The following is a 22,443-nucleotide window of genomic DNA, read 5'->3' as shown; positions in this document are numbered from 1 at the left end:
TCCTGAGGAGAACCTTGAATTGAACACTGGTTCGAAACGCGTTGACCCCCAGCCTGTGATAAGGAAGAAGGGTGCAACTGGGAATAAATAGTACCACCAACTTTGCCCCAGCTGTCCAATCCTAAAAAAAACCTTTTTCACGGTGCTTTGAGATAGGCAGGAAGTTCATATTACTTGTCAGTTTCCGCCTATCCATTGGTTTATAATTTAATGGACTGTGTAGCTTTTATGGAATGTTTTGTATTTTTCAATATTTTTGTATATACTAATGTGGCTCTTGGTGTTTTCAACTTTGAGAACTCATTGTGATTGATTTTGTTTTTTGAATTAATTTGTCACTTGTACATATCGTGCACACCGATGTCTGTTTTTTTATTCAACTGCTTCACAGCTGTGTCCTTTATGTCATATGAGAAATCAACAAAAATCATGTCAGAAAATCAAAAATAAATAATTTCTAAATAAAGAGTGGCCCACGTAGCATTAATAGGCTAGGTGGTCAAAAATTTGGCTCAATAATAACCCGGACCAGCCAGTAGTTGTATAGGTCATATCATTGGGGGTGCTGGCAGTGGGAACGGGCAGTGTAAGCTGCATTGAACTCCTGACAAGGACCCTGGCCCTTATGTTTTTTACAAATTCAGTGCTGATGAGGAACCACATGGAGTACCAGGATGGTCACTAGTGGTGGGCGGTAAACTCCGCTCAGCCAGTGGAGTTCGCAAAGTTGTCACTCTGCACTCCGCTTGGAGGGCAGACTTTGGCAAAAACTCCACCTACGCTGCGTAGCGGGGTTTACCGGCACCCAAGCATCTATTGAGTGTTGTGGTGGCGGGTTTACTGGTAAGTCACCCACACCCCTGCAGAGAAGGTTTAGCCCCGCACGTCAAACCCATCCCCTTAACAACCCCCCCTGGCGGCAGCCCGGGGAGCAGATGTAGGAGTAAGACTCGGTGGGCAGACACTGACAGTCCAGGCGGAAGACAGCAGGAACACTACTTCACGCGACTGCGCGGGCCACAGCGCAAATAAAAAAAAATCACCTTTGTGACGTTCAATAGATCGGGGTGGCCCGTGGCGGCAGCTTGCACAACCAAAACTGCAGCTGGGGGGCAGAGTAAGCATGATATAAGCCTCAGGCAGGAGCGAGCTGCACTGCGCCTGTAAACATTACTTTTTGGCCACGTTCAGGGAGAGCTCTAACCCTGGATGGTGAGATGGAGCTAGCAGCGATCTCTGGTGCTCTACGACCGCAGAAAAGACCGTTTGCCAGGGCGGATGGGGGATGGAGAAGCCAAAGCCAGACAGTCGCATTCAGGGCAGCGGGCAACTGTGGTGCATTTCCTGGGAAAACTCATCTTCATTCAGTAATTAGTCTGTCTTCCCTTTCTGCGGTTCGTCATCCTGTGGAGGTGTGTGGGTCCCAGGGCTTTCTAGGGCTCAGCAGGGACTAAGGGAGTAGGACCCGGCCTCAGGAGGGCTCATCATGGCCCTGATGCATGGGCTAATGCCGCCTCTAAGCATCTCTCCTGCTTTGGTAAGTTCACGCGGTGGGAGTGGCCAGAGTGCGGCAATCAGAGAGTGTGCTGGGCAGCCCCTCCCCCCTCTCCACAGCGCTCCTTCATCAGGTGCACCTCCCATACCCTTCCTCTGTAATGGTTTTGATTCTGAAAGTCTTGGATGTAGCACCTTCACAACTCGACTGAAGCTGTCTGGGCCACCACCTCCTCGCATTGCTCGGAACCTCACAAGTTCAGCTGAAGCCTAATTTTTAGCCAGCATTGGGAGCGACGTCGATGCAGCAGCATTCCCCAACTCACTTGTCATAGGGAGCACAGTAATAGGTTACCGCTCAGGCTCGGGGGAAATTCTCTAATCTGGGACTTGGAGAGCAGTGGCACTGTGAATATTGAACTGGAATTGATGGGTGCCCCACTCGGCGTCATCGCAGCTCGTGAACAGTGTTTGGAGGCAGAGGAGCCAATGTTGGGAGCGGGTGGGGGGTTTGAGGGAGATGGGTTTGCCTGTCTACTCTGTACACACCGGGGACTAGTGCTGTGTAGCTTATGACTCATTGGTGCTTTAGCCCAAGGATATGGTGACTGAGCGTCTCCTTCTTCAAAAAGTGTCACTCTCAGATATAGACAGGGGACGGTTTTGCATGCATAGATGTCCCTGCCAGGGCATGACTGAATGGGCGAGTGGAGCAACTCCGCGAGCTCTGACCACCTCTAATGGTCACACGGATTCAACACCTGTGGAGGACTCCTTGAAAGGCTTTGGTACTCTTTGCATGCAGTGAATGTATCCCACCAAAAATGTAATATATGCCCATACTGAAAAAATATCCAATGTCCAATGAACCACTTTGTATATTTCCTGCCATGGGAACCATAAGGGACACCTTAGTCACAGTCTGTAAAAATTATTGAATGCGCAACACATCTGGACATTCAAATTAAAGATTTACTTTTAAATAATCTTAAGAGCACACCATTTCAAACTTTATCTGTCCATGTAATTGAAATCAACCAATTTTTAGAGGTTATCTACCATTCGCAATGTTGTCGTTTTCGAGTATGGAATGGTTGATTTACTTTTCTATTGTACTCAAACTTTAGGAAAGGTCTTTGAAAATCTGACATCATGAATTGCATATGACCCAGAAGATAACAATTCTTCACCTCCGCCGAGATGAAGCAGTCAGGAATGGTAGGAATGGCTCTCGCCATAATAATGGAGTCACTTATACCAACAGTGGATATTCCTGGGAATATAACCATTAGCCCAATGATTACTGGTAGTTGTGATGGATTAAATATTATGCAGGCGATAAAGTAGACTCGGCGGGAAGATTAGATCACTATTTTAGTAAGAAAGAGTTTGGGATCCTGAGGACGTTAAACAGAAGTGGGGAAGGAAGAAGGGGAGAGAAAGGGGAGAGGAGTTTGCCTAACGGCTAGGGCGGTCGACCTCAAATCTGGGCTATATAAAACTCCGTGAAAAAAATCCCAGAGAGAAAATAATGTAACCTCCTGCAAAAAGAAAGGAAAACCAAAGTTGCTGCCACTCTATCAGTCCCTATTTAAAGAAATCTACATGCACAGGTTTTAGCGAGATCAAATCCCAGTTATAAAGTCAAGGACAAAAATCCCAGCTGTGTTTTGTTTGAGCAAATGAGGAGACCTTACTTTCAGATGCACAAAACCAAGATGGTGTTCCAAAGCATGGTGGCTTAAGGTGAAGAAGTGAGATTAACCTATTTTGCCTTTACCCCCTTGTAAAGTGATGACCAAGGTTTTAAGTACAACTTCAACTGAGGCACCGATGAGTAATACTGTTGGAAAAAGAATGACCCCTGAAGGATTTGTGGGCATGAACATCTGCCCTGAGTTGACCAGCATGCACATTTTTTTACAGTTTTGCATTTTTGAGAGCCGTGTAGCTGGGTTCTGTAAAGTGCAGTGACCCACAGAAGGGGTCTGTGGTCTGGAGGGATGCCTCAAGCATGTGTTCTGAGTGGAACTACTGACCAGTCACCAAATTGTACCATTATGGGCACTACAGAATTAATTTTGATTTTTTTGTGTATACTCTATACACATTGGAGAATGGAGGTCACCTTCAGACAGGCTACGTGAATTGCAGATCCCTGACTGAGACCTAACTATTTGGTAATGATGAAAACCCTATGTTTGGGAGAACAAGTGAACGGAGGGTCTTTGAAGTGAATGGCTGTTCTCCTAGAGGTGCTACAGGCAAAATGTAGCTGATTGGCAAATGTGAAGGTCCTACTTTGTGCACCAGTATTTTGGGTATCCCAGACACAAAAGCTTTCTTGATCTTCCCTCCTTCCTACTATCAACTGAAGAATAAAGACTGTCTGATTTGGCTGGGTCTGATAGACTAAATTCTAGAACTTTCTAAAATACTTTTATGGACAGAGGCCTAGTCTCAACAAAGGACACTTGAAAGGACTGTATAAAGGATTTCTCACGACCAAGAGAGGCTGCTTTCTCCAGAGTACAGGATGACTTCTGTGATCCAGCACCAACTGCCAGCTTACCAAGAAGGTTAGAGACCATCCCCCCAGAAGACTGACACCTCCTACGGAATGACTGTCTTGGAAAGGAGACTGCTTTGCTCAGAATGAGATTGCGCAGAGTAACAAGGTAGGTGATCCACCACAGAAGAATTGTGCCAGGGAGTTTGTGCCCTGTGCGCTAGTGTACCGTACAAGAAAGAAGGCCTAAAACAGCATGACTGCCCGTACTGCATTCATCATTGTGCCTCGGTGAGGCTGGGCTGCTTCATCGTGTATCTGCCCATGCTGCTGACATTGTTGTGCACCAGCACAAAGGGGCTGTTTCAGTGTGTGACCCTGCATGGAGACCCCACTGAGGAGAAGAACTTGTGTGGCTCAGCATCCGGTTTGTCTGAACCAGTGACAGTGACCTCTGACCTGAAGTGCTTGCCTGGAATGATCACCTCTCTCTTGGTTCCCACAAGGCACCCAGGAAGAGGCTAAAGAAAACAGGTACAAGCACCAGTGGAGGCTGAACTGCACCCATGGCCCAGTTAAAGCTGCAATTGCATTACTGTTGGATGGCTGAACAAAGGAAGGGGGGATAAACCTGTCATAGCACTAGACATGGGACAAACATCTAATAATAGAAACTGAAGGTATGTTTTTTCTGAAGTTCTGAATGAAAATAGTGACAAAAAGGATTAGGTGCCAACCAGGGTCATCTGGTTGCGCTTGACTGGTACCCAGGCGCAAGTGAAGGCTGGCAGCGAAAGAGCCCTGGTCAGATACAAAAAGACGATTTGTCCCTGTTGGAAACTTTGTGTTGGGTCTTTGAAGTGGAAGATAAAAATTCTTAGCAGGGCAAGGCAGCAGGCTGGGGCGGAAGAGGGCTCCATGTTGCTGGATAGCCGTCAGACGAGGTCTCGGTGAAATCATTGACTTTTGGTGGGAAAACCCAGAGGGAGAGTAATTTGAGTTTTGCACCCAGAGAAGGTCCGGCACCCACTTGATACTTTTCACACTTTCGACCGGTGAAGATTTCTACCTTTTGATTTAGTCACTTTTTTGGAGCGCAGATGTTTCCAGCAGGGCAAGGCTCCAGGCTGTAGCTGGAGAGAGTTATACGAGGCCAGATACATTCTCTGCATGATCCAGCTGAATCAGATTTGCTACTGTGGGAAAGTTCTGAGTGGAAGCAACTTGCATTTTTCATTCAGTGGCAAAGCACTTTTGGTGAATAAGTTTGGCAGGTTAGTCCTGGGCCACTGGAGATCATTGGAGCCAAAAGGTTTCCAAGTACCAGGTTTCAGGATATGTTAGTAGGAGTTCACTTTGACATTAGCCAAGGGTCCAGGACCTTGGGCACAGCACTTGGGGACAAGACTCACTCCAGCAGAGTCCAGCAGCAGGTTCCAAGACAGGTCCATTGGATGGAACTGGTCAGCTATGAATTTGCAGAAAGGCTTCTTTCTTTTTGTTGTTTCCATCTAGTAACCCTGGGCGAAGTACTACGCTACGCTTGCGTAGTTTGCGAACTTTGTGCTACGTCGCACTACGCGAATTGCACGTAGCACAGTGGAAACACATGTAGCGTAGTGCAGCGGTAATTTTTTGTTTGCTCGCGGTCCTCAACGTCAAGTTGGCGACCGCGAGCGAGCAAAATGACATCCTGGCGAGACTTTTTCCTCGTTTGCATGGAAAATAAACCTCCCGGCAAGATTCTCAACTCAGGGAGGTCAAGTTTCTCATTGTGAATGGTCGCGTATGCTCGTGACTGCTTGCGATGAAAATCTACCAGTCCTCGTTGAGAAAGCTGCAGCTCGAGTAGAAATCTACTCGAGCGGCAGCAAACGACCGCTTGCACTGTGCAAGATGCGGCTTGCACTGATTGCACAGTGTGGACAAGGATCCAGGCACTGTGTAATCAGTGCGAACAGCATTTTGCACAGTGCACTAGGCAGTTCGCGTAGCTCGCGTAGTGCGAAGTGCACTTTGCGTAGCTATGCGTAGTGCTACTACGTGAACTTCGCCAAGGTTACCCTCTAGTTTGAACAGTAGGTCAGCCTTATGACACTTGGGGCCAGATGTATCAACATACCCTTTTGCGATTTGTAAATAGCGATTTTTAAGGAATCGCTATTTAGAAATCGCAAAATGGTATGTATGTAGAAATTCGCTATTTTTTAGCGATTCCTTAAAATTCCTTAATTGCGATTAGCAAATTGCTAATCGCAATTAATGAATAATTTCCCATTCATTTCTATGGGCCAGGAGGCCCATGGGAATGAATGTGAAATATTCTCAATTTGCGATTCGCAATTTGCGAATCGCATATTGAGAATAATTTCAAGGGTGCTGGGGTGTCTCAAGAATACCCTGCTGCACCCCTGAAAATGACATGTGTGCGCATTCCTTAGGGCATTTTGGAATTTCTTTTTTCCTTGATACATTGCTTTTAAGGAATCCCAAAATTTGCGATTCCTTAAATGCAATCGCAAAATAAGGAATGACAAATTTTGCGATTCCTTATTTTGCACCCAAATTGTTTCATACATACCATTTTGCGAAAATGGGTTCGCAAACGCCGAAATTCTGCGAATTTAGGCGTTTGCGAACCCATTTGGCCTTGATACATATGGCCCTTGGACTCTACTTCTTTGTCCTGGGTGCATGAAACGCAGCAGGTTCGGTCTCCCATGATCTTCTTAGCTCACAGAAAGCATATACAGTACTCTTATGTTCTTCCACAGCTCCTGAAGGTGTTATAACAAGGTTACTGTATGTGCCACATTTATGCGTGCACCAGCCTGTGGGTGAGGGTGACACTTGCCCCCTCCCTAACCAATGGGGTAGAAGTTTCCAAAGGCAACCCTACCCCCATTTGCTGCACTTCCTGTGTGCCCTACTGCAGCCAATTCTACAGTGCCCCTCTCTGCATAAATCCAATATGGTGAAACCCTTCTTCCCTTCTGCAGAGACTCTCATAACCACACCAGAGGAGTGGCCACGGACATTAACAACCCCTCTTCTGCGGTCACTCTAAGGCAGCTCTTGAATTGATGCAGCTCCTGTCCCAGTGGGATTAGGACAAAAGAAGCGCTGTGCACAGGTGTCAGCTAACATTTCCCTGTGACAGTGTAGGCCTCTTTGAAGTTCAATAAGTTCCTGAGATAGCCCAGATGGTCATCCTGCCAGAGGAAAATGACACTGCACACATCCAAAGCCTTTGTCTCGGATCAGGGAGCAAGTACATTTTGCACCTCATCAAGGAAGCTATTCAGCTACCTTGTGACAGTTGGGCTCATGCAAATGGGCATCCCAAAGCTTTGGGAAGGGAAAGGATAGCTTTCTAAAAGTACCTTTCCCAAGATAATTGCTACAAATCAAACTAACAATGAATTGGGCTTGGGATACGTATTTTACAAAAGTTCAAGAGTTCAATTTAGAGCTGCTTCATAGCTGGATATATCAATGATACGTTTACTATTGTATCCCAATGCTTTCCTATGGAACAGCCAAACCTGATATAGGGAAAATTGGTTTTAGACCCTTAGTATATAAAAACAAGATTTAGATCTGTCAAGATGGGTAATTTGATAGGTTGATTATGCAGTTTAAACCTGCACAATCAGACTGTACATGGCCAATCCGCAGTCATGCTTACACTGTCACTGTAGTGTATAGCTCAATGGGTGCTGCAGTCAACTTGTGACATTTAACTTTCAGTCCCTGGTTCCCTTTGTGCTATATATTAACCCCTTCGACGCTCATGACGAGCCCAGCTCGTCATGAATAATGGGTTTTTGCATATTCCAGCGCAGGGGCGGACCTCATCGAGCACCGATGTGGTTAAGGACTTATAGGGAAGTTAAAAATGCCAATTAGGGGTGTGCCAACTGCGTCATGTTGAAAGGGGGAGTATAGACATTTTGCCACTGGTTAGCACGGTTGAAGTGCACAGGGTTCTACTGCCAGCAAAAACAATCAAGTCAAAAATCTGGGGGACATTACGCAGAAGGTGGCCATTTCCAACGATAGTGCAGACAAACAAACGCATTCTGTTCTTCCAGTGCATTTCAGGTATATTTTTACCAAGAAAGCTGCATAAGCATATGAAGCGTTATGCGAGCTTCCAGAAATTACACAAATGAAGCCTGTGCAACTTAAATTTCACCCAGGCCCATGAATACCTATTACCACCACAGTTGCAGCTCAGAAGGCACTCAAATTGGTTATAACAATTAGTGGCACATGGTGTGGTGGTTCTCTGGATTTCAATTCCATAATGACAAAAAATGGCCAATATGTGCTGTTTTTAACCATATCATGCTGAAGTCTCTAAGATGGCAATATGGAAAGAAAAGAGTTGAACTTTCTCTGCGTAAATGTGGTAAATGAGTTGTTATGGTACGTAGTGCTATTTTATGTGTATTTGTAAAGCACACCATCACCTGTGAGGGTATCCCAGCACTGAGCAGGTATGAGAGCCTGGCCCCTGTCCCCATGGAAGGGCAGGGCTAGTTCATCAGCTTCTTGCAAAATGTAAGAAGTGAGAAGGAGGAGTCTCTGGTATGGAGTCATTCAAGGCTTTAGAAAGAATGAAAGAGAAGGGTTGATCTCCAGTTTTTTGTTTGCGGGGGGGTGACTGTTTATTTATTTGAAAAGTTTCATAAAGCGCGAACATGATCCTTGCAGGTATCAGAGTGCTGTACAAGGCGAAAGCATGAATAAATGCAGTACAAGGGAGGTCAACACTGTCAGAACAACATGGAGTAAACAATCAAGGTCAGGGACCGGGTAGTGGGCCCCACTAGTTCAGTTTCAGACAATCCTAAAGTGACTCGGAACAACATAATAAAATAAATGACAAATCTGTTGTCGGCCCTACTAGTTTCGTTTCCAGAGGGTCCAAGTGTAACATGACAATTTAACAAACAAGTATAAAAAGAAATCAAGATCACAATGTTGGGATAAATGTCAAATCTGTCAACAAGGGGACTTGAAAAAGAGTATGAGTTGATGCAGTTAATGTTCACTCAGGAAAAGCCATTTGGTCTATTCTTGAAAGAAGCAGTGGAAGGATTGGCTCTAATCTCAGTAGGAAAAGCGGTCCAATTCTAGGAGCAAGACCGGAGAAGGCTTGTTTGTACGTACTTTTCTTTTTGAATTTGGGAGGTTTCAAGAGTAGGGTGGAGGTACTTCTTAAGTTGCGAACCGAACCGAACCACAAGGAACATGTTTGTTCACCAAGTAGGCCGGAGCATTGTAATGTAAGGCTTTATGCGTTAGGCAGCCTATTTTAAAATGTATCCTCACTTCAATAGACAGCCAATTAAGTTGCAAAAGGTCAGGTGTAATGTCATTGTGTTATTTGGAGCCTGTGACGAGCCTGGCAGATGCGTTGAGAGTGGCTCTGAGTTTAGGAGTCCGGCTGATCAGGGGTGCCTCGAGGGTTGGTGAATGGAGACACAGCTGTTCAGGTAACCTGAGCCCATGTTGTGTAGTGCTTTGAAAGTTTGGATGAGGAGTTTGAATTGTGTGCTTGTGCATCAGGAGCCAGTGAAGCTCCCTCAGTATTAGAGTGATGTGGGACTTCCATGGGAGGTTGAGGACGAGTCTGGATGCTGCATTGTGAATAGTTTACAATTTTCTAGTGAGATGTTTGGCGATCCTGGTATAGACAGTGTTTCCGTAAGCCATTTTGCTGTTGATAGGGTGTGAGTGATGGCTCTCATGGTGTTGTGTGGAAGCCATTTGAAGGCCTTCTTCAGCATCTTCAGAGTGAGGAAGCAGGATGAGGTCACAGCATTGACCTGGGCAGACATGTCCTGCTTGTCAATGACGATCCCGAGATTTCTGATGTGATGGCTAGGGGAGTGAGTGGGTCTGAGGTTGGCTGCATACCAGTTGGCGTGCCATGGGGAGAAGTTCTTCCCAAAGATCACTACCTCAGTCTTGTCACTGTTCAGTATGAGGCACCTGTACTTCATCCAAGTGGCTACTTTGGACATCCATGCAGTGAACATATTCTTCATGTTGGGGATCTTGTCTGAGAGAGATAGCATGGGTTGAGTGTCATCAGCATAGGACAGGATCTTGGTACTGTGGGTCCGGATGACGTTGGCCAGCGGGATCATGACAAAACTGTTCTTTCCCTGAATGCCCAATTCTGACAAGTCTCTGTTGTGATGTGTTGAGTATAGCAATAGGGTCTTTCAATTTCATATACTCCCAGAAAACGGCATTATTGATACTTGTAGGAAGTGTTTTGAAGAAGCAGGCATGTGAAATATTACATTGTTTATGATTGGAAAGTGAAAAGCTTGGCCCAAAAGAAAACGGAAAGATGTATGAAAATAAAAAAATAAGGGAACCATTATGTCACAAACAGTTTGGGTGACACATTTTCATGCATTTTGAGTAAATTAACTGTACGAACATTTGAAATTGTCGAAAACTGTTTGATAATATTTTTTAACTTGTAATGTATACATGAATTTTGAAAATGAAAGATCTGTACATTATTGTTGGTGCTCGCACGGATTTTATTATCCGCTCCTATAAATAAGTTTTATAACAAGCAGGGTCCGCTGTGTTTTTCTTTCTATTTGCTCAATACAAATGTACAAAGTTTTTTTTTGTGGGCTGAAGTGAAACTTGTAAACATACTACATGTATAGCATGTATCTTCTTCACTAAAACTAAACCCTTGAAGAAACACCACCACAAATATTTATTTGAGGGAATGTAGATTCTGCCCGTGTATCACGCAGCTGTAAGACAAAAAATTATTTATGGCAGTATAACATTTAACAATTTTACAAGATTGCAACACAGATTGTTGTCATCGAGTATACTGTAGTGAATATTGGAGAGTATTTAGTTTGTAGGTTTGGCGTTGGCTAAGATCCTTTGATTTTACTAGAACAATGAGCTAGATTCACAAGGGTAAATCTAGATCAAATGTCTAAGTTTCTGACTTCCAGTATTCACAAAAGTAAGTTACGACTAGTATCTTTATGCCCACACTTGGAGAGATTCCGTATGGAGATTCCACTGGGCACTCGGAGGGTACTCTCTGCACTACTCTCGGAGTGTACTCTCTGTACTACTCTCGGAGTGTACTCTCTGCACTACTCTCGGAGTGTACTCCGGGTGCAGAGTGGAATATCCGCACTCGTGGAGAAGATTCTGCCCCAAATGCGGATGTAAAGATACTACTCGTAATTTACCTTTGTGAATACCGAAAGTCATAAACTTAGACTTTTGGTCTACGTTTACATTTGTGAATCGGGGCCTATAGCTATAATATACATAGTTAGCGATGGCTTCAGTAGCCCTCTTCATTCATTTGTCTGTCATTCTGTCACTCAGAATTTGTATCCACCCACTACAGCATAAGGAAAGGGTCAAGGGGTCAAATCACATCAGCCTTTGGCTAACTTTCCTGTGAGTTATAGCATTGTACCCTTTCACAGGGGGAACATCCACACAAAGTAGTTCCCTTAGGTGTTTCTTTTTGTAGAGGGATGGGGGCTTGGCACCTTGACAAAACAAAACAAGCATTGACAAAGCCAAAAGGCTGGCTGCCAAAGCCGGACCTATTCGCTTTGCTAATGCCTTCTGTAAATGGATCCACCACACTGTCATGTTGAATGGGAGAATACCTTTAATTGAGCACGTGATAGGATTTTTTAATGCTGTTTTACAGTTCTTCCTCCACATTGCTCTTGATATTGCTATTTTTTCAGTCCGGCTTCATAGAGAGTTGATTGCTCACCTGTACATGATGATGTTCATATAACTGCTGTCTCGCTTGTAGCAGGGGCTCAGCAGTATGTCATCTCCTCGCGTGAAACGGACCTCCACAGGAAAGTGGGCCACCACTTTTGGGTTCATTTCTAACCAGGCCTTCAGCTCCAGAAGAGCATCTTTGGTCTTCTCTCTACACAGTCAGAAAGGGAAAGCAAATCTTTCATGAAGGCATATGGACATCAGAGGAGGTCATATACATTCACCAATGGTCACAGATTAGACTCAGCCATATGCAAATCATCCTTGTCCTGCTCCAATAGGAACACTCCAGCCTGAACTGCCAAGACTGATTTACATATGTCTGGGTCCAAACTGAGGTTTGATCCATCAAACACGCAAAAGGTGATTGGGGAAATGCTTGCAATAAGATTAACCACTGGAACCACTCGGGTAGCATTCCAACCCATCATTCTTTTGCCCGCAGTGGCATCGTTGGCAAAAGAATGATGAGTTGGAATGCTACCTGAATGATTGCCAGTGGTTAATCTTATTGCAAGCATTTCCACAATCACCTTTTGCGTGTTTGATGTAATGACCTAACTGGATGCCCAGGCGTGGACCCCATGCTCACTGTGTCACTGGAACCAGGCTACTCCTGACTGAAGATTAGAGCGAAACTGGACTCTGTTGCTTCTGCTCCAGTTCAGGAAGAACCTTGCATGGCAGTTCGGGCTGAACAGTTCCTATTGGAACAGGATCAAGACTAATTGCTCATGGCTGGGTCAAAATTAAGGAGGCATGGTGGGCAAAAGAATGATAGGTTTGAATGCGACCCCAAGAGATTGCTGGTGGTTAGAATTATTGCAAGCATTCCTCTCATCACCTTTGTTGTGCTGAATGACACGAAGTAGTCATCAAATTATGCTAAAAGAAAAGCTGTCAATGGAAAAAATTCAAAAAGCCACTTACATTGGAATGGACCAATCTTGAACGTGTTGCTTGAAGCGGCAGTCATAGTTGAAGATCTTATGGCTGAGGCCTATACGCTCTATTCTGGTGGTGAACAAGAGCCAGAAGAAGAAGCGATTGATGAGGGGCACGAGGCTGGGCAGTAAGGAGCTGTAAGAATGAGAAAAGAAGCATAGGCAAGGGTGAGAAGAACACTTGAGAAATGTGACTTTGCAATAAAGAGTGCATACATATCTTTAGCCTGCAGTCCAAAAAACCGTGTTCAAAAACAGAATACAAGGAGAGCAAAATAGTCCACAGGCATATCACGTGCTTGTTGCATTTACATAAAATAGGATTCAACTATTAAGGTGGAGGGATAGAAGTGTGACAAGGACCAATATGTGATCTGTCTAAACGTCATGCACCATTTAAATCGGATTTGTGGCATCTTTTCGGCTGCAGTGGGTTTTAATAAATTGGGTTATTGCCAATTAAACAAAAAAAGACTTGGATATCCAGTAGCTTTGTGATTCCAGACATCGCATGCGCATATTTTTTTTAGGAATTCATCAAAGTAAATTCAGTGGGTTCGGCCAGGAATTCTAGAATTAGTTCACGATGATGGGGTGCATAAGTGAACTGACTGCTTTCCCAAAGTTACAAATAAAAGTATAACATGGGGTAATCCACAAAGCTATTAGCCTGGCAGACATGGCAGACAATATTTAGAATTACTGAAAAAGCAACTCAATTTCCGTTTTTATCCACTTTTTAAAATAAATACAGACAAGAAAATGAATGTTTTCTGTCTGCACTCATCTGTAAAATCAATAAAAACGGAAAACAGGACGCCTTAGCTGTAATTTGGCATAGCTGCGAAGTACATCTCTCCACTGCCCTGAAGGAATGGAGTGCAGACTGTTGGGGTCTGAATAAGACCATGGTATTTTTTACCAGGCTTCCTGGTCTACTTTGAATGTACAACATGAACTAAAAGCAAGTTTCGGTAGATTCTGATAAAGCATTGATTCAGTTCTCAGCATTTTCCCACTTCCCCCTCTTAGATACTTAGGGTCTGATTTACAAAGGGCCTCCACTCCCGTGGTGGAGGCCCTGCAGTCGTGGGGGAGTCTCTGCACTGAGGGCGTAATCAGTGGTGTAACCAAACTTGAGGGGGCCCCCCTGCAAACCACATTGAGGGGGGCCCCCACACTCCGGACCCAGCAGGAGCTCCAAGACCAGGGTCTGCTGCCCATGCACAGTGCTGGAGGGGACCCCCGCACCGCTGTGGCTATGGGGGCTATTGTCACTCCACTGGACAGAATCCCCGCAATGAGAGTTTTCTCTGTGTAAATTCTGCCTCAGGTGCGGAGACTCCCCCATAACTGTGGGGCTTCTGCCATGAGTGTGGAGACACTTTGTGAATCAGGCCCTATACTTCAATTATGTTGGTGATCCTGGCTTGGAGGCTCTCTGTCTCCAGGGAGTTTCTTCTGGCTTACAGCTTGTGTCCTTGGGTGACAGCTCAGAAGGAGGGAGCTCCGGGCCCCAGCACCAGACTACCTATGTGCATATAGGGCAGTTTTAGATCATGCAAGGCTTATTGGGTGATGGTTTTAGGCAGGTGTCTAATTAAGGTCCAGGAACCTTGTAAATAATGTATTATTAATACAGGTCAGCAGGTGACATGTATTTAAAATGACTCCTGGAACCTGTCAACCCATACAACTGTGATATATGTGAAATCAAGAGTGCTATAGAGGAATATAGCATGTTACAACGCATGGTATTACATTGTGTTCCATTACAATGCGATACCTTTACATCGCAAGTCATTAGATCGACTTGCTGCAACTCCAGCATGTGCAACAGTAGGGATGGTGTTGGAATAGTAAATTATACTATTCCTGAGTTTAGAGTGCCCCCTACAGCAAGTCGATCTAATAACTTGTGATGTAAAGTTATCACATACTAACAACGCGGATGTTGTAACAACCATGTTGTAAAAGCACCGCAGTGTGATGGCAGCGTTGTAAACGCTGTTTCCCGCTATAGAGTGTGTACATCCCAGTGAAAAAAATATACATAACAATTATTTGTGAGGGAGAAATGTCTTTGCATTGTACCGCAAACATCAATAAAGTAAATGTTTTAAAACAGAGCTGTATTTATCTTGAGTTATCTTCTATTTTATATTGAAGCAGGGGGGTATTAGGCCTCTGGACAATAGCTTTGTAGAGCACCCTCTGGAACCTTCTTTTCAAATCACATAATGTTTAGTCTTTTGAAACCTAGGGAAATGAACCTTAAGAGACGAGCACAGATCGTTATTGTTGTAATGAACATTAAATTTGCAAATGTCTCTGTAATACACGTGGATATGGTCCATTGCTTCTGGGGGCAGCAAAGCAGATCTTCTTCTATAAATGAATAAATACTTGCAGGAGAATTAAGGCAAAATTTACTAATAATGGTCTATTGTGCTGACATTTCCCAGTGTTCAGTATGACCTCTATACCAGCACTGCCAACACTGCCACAGAGCTAAATATTGTTCTGGGCCCTAGCGGGGTCGGGAGGCAGCTACTTTTGGCCACCTGGGCACACGTCAGGAATGATCCATGGGGCTTTGAGCCGAGGTAGAGGAATCACTCAGGAATGATGCAGAGGCAGAGATTTAGACCAAGCATTGAACAAGGGAGGATCCACTGAAGAGGGGACCTGGTAGTTTTGCTGGTGGCTGCGCAGTCCTGCTGATCACAGGGGTCCTGTTCCAAAAAAGGAGCTTTTCTGACCCTTCCCAGCTCCTAATCTGAAGTCTGGCCTGATGGTTCCCTCCTCATGTCTCTACCAAAGTCAGGCAGGGACCCCTGGAGCTTGCCTTTTGTTGCCCACTGTCCATGCTGGGGTCTGACTATAGGTGCTGAGTAAGATCACAGCCAGCCACATATATGAACACCTGCCATGCTGGTGTACCCAGACCAGAACGGATTTGTGCCTGGATGGTCCACCACCATTAGTATTCGTGGATGTATGACATTACAATGTATGCTTTTACATCGCATGCCTTTACAACGCTGTTTTTACAACGCATGCCTTTACAGCGCATAGTGCTTTTGGGCGCTGGATAGTGAATTGTTTAATTTATTATTCCAACTCCAGTCCCCGTGGATAGTAGGGAAGGTGTTGGATAGTAAATTAAACCTATTCCCTATCCTAGAGCGCCCCCCAGCGCAATGCGTTGTAATGGTTTGCGTTGTAAAAGTTGTGTCGTAAAGGCACTGTGTGGTAAAAGTTGTGTTGTAAAGGTTGTTCACCAGTATTCGTTGTTTACAGCGCTTCTTTGGGGCTTTTCTGGATACAGTGGCCTTATGCAGCTTGCTTGGTGCTGGACCTCGAGAAGGCTTTCGATAGAGTGGATTGGGAGTATTTTTTTTCTGCCTTGACTGCCTTTAGCATCACAGGGAGGTTACAGCGTCTCATTCGGCTCCTATACACAGAGGCTTCCACTCACTTTAAAATTGGCGATTGTATTTCCCACTCCTTTTCAGTGAGTAGGAGAACGAGACAGGGCTGTCCTCTTTCCCCACTCCTTTATGCCCTAGCAATGGAGCTCCAGGCCCGGCGACTGAAACAGTAGGGACAAGCTTCTGGTATCCCACTGCATGGTGAGACACACAGTGTATCGCTATATGCTGATGACATCTTAATCTACATAAGGGATATTCAGGAGAGGATTGATGGAAAACAGGTGACATTGAGAGAATTCCGGGGAGCGTACAGCATGGCGGTGAATTGGGATAAATCCTTTCTATTTCCCTTGCACCCAGACTGCCCGAAGTGGTTCTGTGAGGTTGCCTCTTTTTCAGTTCATTGAAAATCTGATACATTCCGCTATCTTGGGATAGATATGTATCATGAGACACACAATGCAATGAATGACAACTTTAATAGGGCCAAGCCTTGCTACGACCTCAGATGACTTTCTGGAGTATGTTACCCGTGACTGTGCAAGGCTGGGTCTCGCCGGCAAAGATGGTGGTATTGCCAAGACTCTTATACTTTTTCATAACGTTTCAGTCCACATTCCCAAATCCACTTTCCAGACACTGCATGCGGAGTTGGGGAGCTTTATCTTGAATAAAGGGAGAAGGCGTGTCACGCTCCACAAACTGCAATTGTCCACAGAGCAAGGAGGGTTGGGAGTCCCTAACTTTGAGCTTTATTATCTGGTGGTGCAACTGCAGTGGCACATATGCTGGCTGGCGGGTTTGGTTATGGAGGAACTGGGCCTCCCTGAAAACTCCTAGGTACATCAAGTTGTGCAGCAGGCCTTTTTACCAAATGCCAGGCTCCCACACCAAGGGAATGTTTTTTTTTTCAAATTGCCTTTACCAGCTTCCAACACAGCTTGCAACGTGTGCCAGGCATCCCCAGATACTCCCCCAAGATTCCATTAAATTCACTTGAACACTTAACCCGCATGCTGGACAGGGCAGGGATGGAGGCCTGGGAGGCAGCGGAAGGGCGCACTTGAGGTGACTTGTTCCATGATGGCGCCCTCTTGTCCTATGAACAGCTTAAGGGAGGAGCATGACCTTCTGGTGGGACACTTTCTGGTGTATGGTGGTCTTCTAGCTCTACTGGAGCGACACTGGAGTATCATAGACACTGAACCTTCCCAACACCCCTTAATACATACACTATACATCCTGGGAGGTGGTCGCAAACTCATTATGTAGCTAGTTCATGCATGGGCACACACCACACAAGATCCATTAGCGGTGACCCCTGTTTGTTGGAAGACGGACATGGGCAGAGACCTCACACAGAAGGAGTGGGAAAAGGTGTTAAGCTACCCTAGGAAAGTATCACATAACGCAATGTTCCAATACATCCAGCATAATATACTCCATAGGGCCTATCTTACCCTCGCTAGTATATTTAGTTCCTCCTCGAAGTGGCCCCAGGGGCGGCCTTAGGCATGTGCAAGATGTGCACCTGCACCGGGCCGCCAAACCCCAGGGGCCGCCACGCCAGTGCTTAATTTAAATATATTTTAAATTGGATGCAGCTACCTCAGACCGCTTATTTACAAGTCACACATCACCGCCAGAAAATGAAACTGCCTCAGGGTCCCTGCCTCGGACGTAGGACACCGTCACACCACATTTTACAATCGTTCATGAGCTACCAATGAACGATTGTAAAATATATTAATAGCCCGCCCCGTCCCTCCCAGGCGAATCTTCAAGTGTGTGCCCTGATTCAGGCCAATAAGGATTGTTTTGGGCCACGGCCCACCCACCATACTGTGCAGCTGCAGGGAGCTAATCATCAGCCGAAGAGAGAAGCAGGCAGCGTGTTGCGCCGCAGGCCTCCATCGCAGATCCATTAAGGCTGTCCCCGTAAGTAATTACTTTCACTTTTTAACATGATTCTAATAATCATAGTGCGTCCAGTGTTTATGCAATGTGCCGCGAGGACATTAACCTTTACCATGCTCATGACGAGCTGAGCTCGTCATGAGGCACGGCGCTCAGTTGATCATGACGAGCTCAGCTCGTCATGAGCCGTGGAACGCTCAGGTGCGGGGAGAATTCCCCTGCTGTGCTGAACGTTCCACGGGAGCCGGTGCACCTGTGACGAGCTCAGCTCGTCATGAGCACAGGAGCGCCAAGCCTCATGACGAGCGGAGCTCGTCATGAGCATGTGGGCGCTGTGCGCGCCCCCTCTCCACCAGCACAGCGGGGGATTTAGCCCCGCAGCGAAGGGGTTAAAAGGATTGTTGAAAAGCTGAAATAATTATCAGGGGAAAAAATTTCTGTGTTTGTCCTCTTCCTGGGCCCCCTACCTACGCTCCCTACCCAGGGCCACAATGAGCCTAGAGCCTCCCCTGGTGGCCCAGATGTTTCCAATTAGGAGAGGACCCACTGCCCATGTTCTGGGCTTGTCCAGTAGTGGCATCTCTGTCGGGGAGGTTTCAGAGGCACTGAGGGAAGTGACTGGTCGCTCAGACGTGTGCACAATGGAAGGAGCCCTTCTGGGCCTGTTTAAATGTTCTAAGGGGGCAAAAGTGAGTGCCGGAACAATTGATTTAGCCCTGCTGACTATTCACCGTCTTATTGCCATGCATTGGAAGGCACAGACATTCCAAGGACTGTTGCACGTGTGTAATGCAACCCTCAAGCGGGGGCATGCAGCGATGGTGGAGCTCCAGCATGAAGAGGCTTGGGGACTGCACAAATACCCAGTCACAGCTGACTGTGAAACACTGCTGGCTGATAAACACACTTACAGCGAGGGCCTGATTGCCTCACGCTTCAATACTTGCTAAATGCTGAGTGTCCTCTACTGATCCTGTTCCATCAGAGGTTAAGCTCCATTCTGCTCTGGGCTCTAGGTCCTTGCATTGGAATCCCTGCTGGGCAGTCACTGCTGCCCATATATTCACTGTGCCCACACTCCAATCTCCTAGTTACCTATTTGTAAGTACAAAGTAGTCTTGCAGAGTCATGCTTAGACTATCTGCCGGGACTCCCTTGGGACTCACTGATCTACGGGAAATGTCGTTTACAACGCGGTCGTTACATCGCGATGCCATTACATCGCAGTTTTTAGAACGCAAGTCGTTACAACGACTTGCGCTGGATGGCGCTCCAGGACAAGGAATAGCATAATTTACTATCCAACACCTTCCCTACTGTATGTAGACTGGAGTTGGAATAGTAAATTATACTACTCCTAAGTCCAGAGCCCTCCAACGCAAGTGGTTGTAACGACTTGCGTTGTAAAAACCGCGATGTAATGGCATGCAATGTATTAGGATGTAGGACAATGGAGATCTTATGATTGACACTGATGGAGCCTTGTCACTGCATTTTTCTGTTGGTTATTTTTTGGAGGGCGTTTTCTTGCAATCCTACCAATTGCACTGGCTGAACCGAGAACTCCTTCCGGTATTGCACATATGTCAAGATTGACATCATTGATGGAATGGACACACTGTATGTTTGCAACTCATATATGAATGATGTGCTGTAACTGACTGTGTTGCTTTTGGTGAAAACAAAAATTGGCCTGATGGTGGTACTGCAGACAACCCAAACTTTCAAGCAACCTTAAAGGACGATCAAACGAAACACACAAAGTGGGGAACAAAAATGTTTAGTAATCTGTTGATTCAGAAACTGATAAGTGTCCTGTTTTGGTATGTAGGGTGGTTCAATCTGTAAAGTTTTAGAACAAAGGAAGGTAGACCTGTCTAACTGTCACTACAATGTATTTTTAAAGACACAGAATTAATGATGACATACAAAAAGCGAAATGTCTAAATTGTTCCCTTGAGTACTATCGATAGTCAATCAAAATTTGTGAGCTGATCCCAGGCAGTCTGGAGCGCGTGGATCTTGGTTGACTATTCAGATCTTAATTAAATCTAAACTCTGCTATGCTCCTGACATGAGGTTTCGTTGAATTGGGTATTTCTCCTCATTATTAAAGAAAAATCTAATGTGGTCCAAAAAAATAAAGTCATGATTTAGCACCCGAGTAAGGGTAGATGTTGTGGATACCTCTAAATTCAGCAAATTAGGACTAGAAATTAATGGATATATAACACTTCGCTGATCCCAGATTAAAAACAGAGAGAAAAGCTGCTTTCAGGAAAGGGTGAACTTCCTTTACATGGATATAAGTTATAGCACTGGGGAAGAAATGATTGCTCTTTATGCTACTGTCTCTATAGGAATATCTCTAATATCATCAGGTTTATCATTTGGGGGCTTGTCTCAGATTTGAACCTGGGACCTCTCACACCCAAACCGAGAATTATGCACCAAGACTTCCCCATATTTGCCCGGGTGATCCATGGCTCAGAAGATGGAGAGCTGGCCGCCCTGCTCACCATTCCCTCAGTAAGTCAAGAAGATGCCTGGTGCCTGCATCAAGTGGGTCAACATGGCCAGATTTGCAGGGTAGAATAAGAGTATACAGGTGAGGAGTCTGTGGCAGACAGACCTGGGATTTTAATGAAGAGTTTCTATCTTACCATTTATTTGATGCTCAATGTGGTTAGTTGACACTGCATAAACTTGCTCTTCCATTTACTGTTCATGAACCAGTCTATCACTGCTCTGCTGTATACCCCACCCACCATAGTCTTTCCTAAGCCAGAGAGCAATCCCTCACAGCCCATTTGTGAGGTCAGGGTACCCAAAGTCCTCTGTAGCACTCTGATCACCACTAAAGTGCTGCAAAGCAAAGCCTGGCAATTTAAAACCCTCTTTAGATATGGGAGTGTAGCCCTTCCACAGAAAGGAAGCAAGGGAAGGGCCTTGCCCTGTCTCTGATTCCACCTTTTCCTACCATGGCCCAGGCTAGGACAGGAGCACTAACTTTGCTGACTCTACCTCCTCCTGGGGCACCATAGTAAAAGGGCCTCCTACATTCGACATGAAACTGCAAGGGATGGGAACTTGCCATAAGTGTGAACATAAACAATGGTTGGGCAAAAACACCTGTCTTGGTCGAAAAAACACAGTCTTCTTGTGAAACAGTTTATGATCCAGTAATGCACACAGGTCTCACAAACATTTTGCAGGGATTATTGGCACTCAAAGCCCTAGCAGATAACAGAGACATCAATGACTCCTTCAGTGGCTAAAAAGGAGGCTACAGTAGGCCCTGGATCAGCCTCCACATGATAAATGTCCTATGAGGGTTCTTGCAATGCACAGATGGCAGCCACAGCTGCTGGTCTGACACTCTACATGAATGTAAATAAATATAAATGTCAGAATTTGTAAAGCGTACAGCTACCTCCACCGGAGGTGTCCCGGCGCTGTCCGTATACTGCTTAGGAACCCTTCCTGGCTTTCCTGGGAAATGTCCACTCCTGGGCCCCCCCCAGGTGCAGCCAGGCATCCCAGCGCTTTTGGGGCCGTTGTGGAGACTAAGCAAGCTATTGCCCAGAGTTGCAGCGTGGGACCCATGATCAGAACAGGCACTGAGGCGAGAATATCCAGTCAGGGGAATTAATGAGCCAGAGACCCGCCAAGGCAGGAATCGAACCCTGGTCCCTGGCCAGAGCTCTGCATCAAGGTCTGCCTGCTCTAATCATTGAGCCACACTTCTCCACATGAGGATGAGTAGTGCTGTGAAATAAATAAATGCGAGGGAAGGACTAAAGAGAGATGAGGGTCACCATTAGAGCATGGTAGTAAGGACGTTTGAGAAGAAAGAGGTCATTGTGAGGTGAAGGGCAACAAATATTGTCACACCAGGCACCATTAATGGGAAAGCTCCCCTGAATGCCTATGGTGTAGGCAGGGCCAGTGGAATTATGAGATTATGAAGCAGCGGTGGTTTCTACATAATTATAGGTTTGCCAAATTTGCCACATAATCCATCATCTGCTGCATAATATGCAGATTTTAACAAAAAAATTGGGTTTCTAGCTCAAACTGTTCAAACATCTCTAAAACTGCAGCATCACGTGTTGCTGTGCAGTGGAAGGCCCTTGAGAAGCTGTACTTGTCACCTTTTTGTTGCTTAATGCTACATTTTGGTTTTAAATTGGTACTAATGAGGTGCAACCAATACCCGGACAGTGTTACCAAGTTTAAAATTATGAAATAACGAAGTAATACTATTACAGAATGTGCTGCACTATGCTACATAATTTTCCCTTTCTTGCTGCATAATGTACTC

The 22,443-nt window shown here is 45.4% G+C and overlaps 1 protein-coding gene across 1 annotated transcript in view; it reads right to left on the bottom strand.

Moving 5' to 3' along the window:
- LOC144763910 (L-gulonolactone oxidase-like) overlaps window positions 1-22,443 on the bottom strand; it is an 802,559-nt gene that overhangs the window by 36,622 nt on the left and 743,494 nt on the right. The window contains exons 9-10 of the mRNA XM_078649945.1: window positions 12,752-12,901; window positions 11,808-11,972 (exon numbers count right to left, since the gene is read on the bottom strand). Coding sequence (XP_078506071.1) covers window positions 11,808-11,972; window positions 12,752-12,901 — 315 coding nt within the window. The remainder of the gene's footprint in view (window positions 1-11,807; window positions 11,973-12,751; window positions 12,902-22,443) is intronic.

Source organism: Lissotriton helveticus, chromosome 6 (genome assembly GCF_964261635.1).
Source record: "Lissotriton helveticus chromosome 6, aLisHel1.1, whole genome shotgun sequence".
Taxonomy (NCBI): domain Eukaryota; kingdom Metazoa; phylum Chordata; class Amphibia; order Caudata; family Salamandridae; genus Lissotriton; species Lissotriton helveticus.
This window is presented reverse-complemented; position numbering and strand designations above follow the sequence as displayed.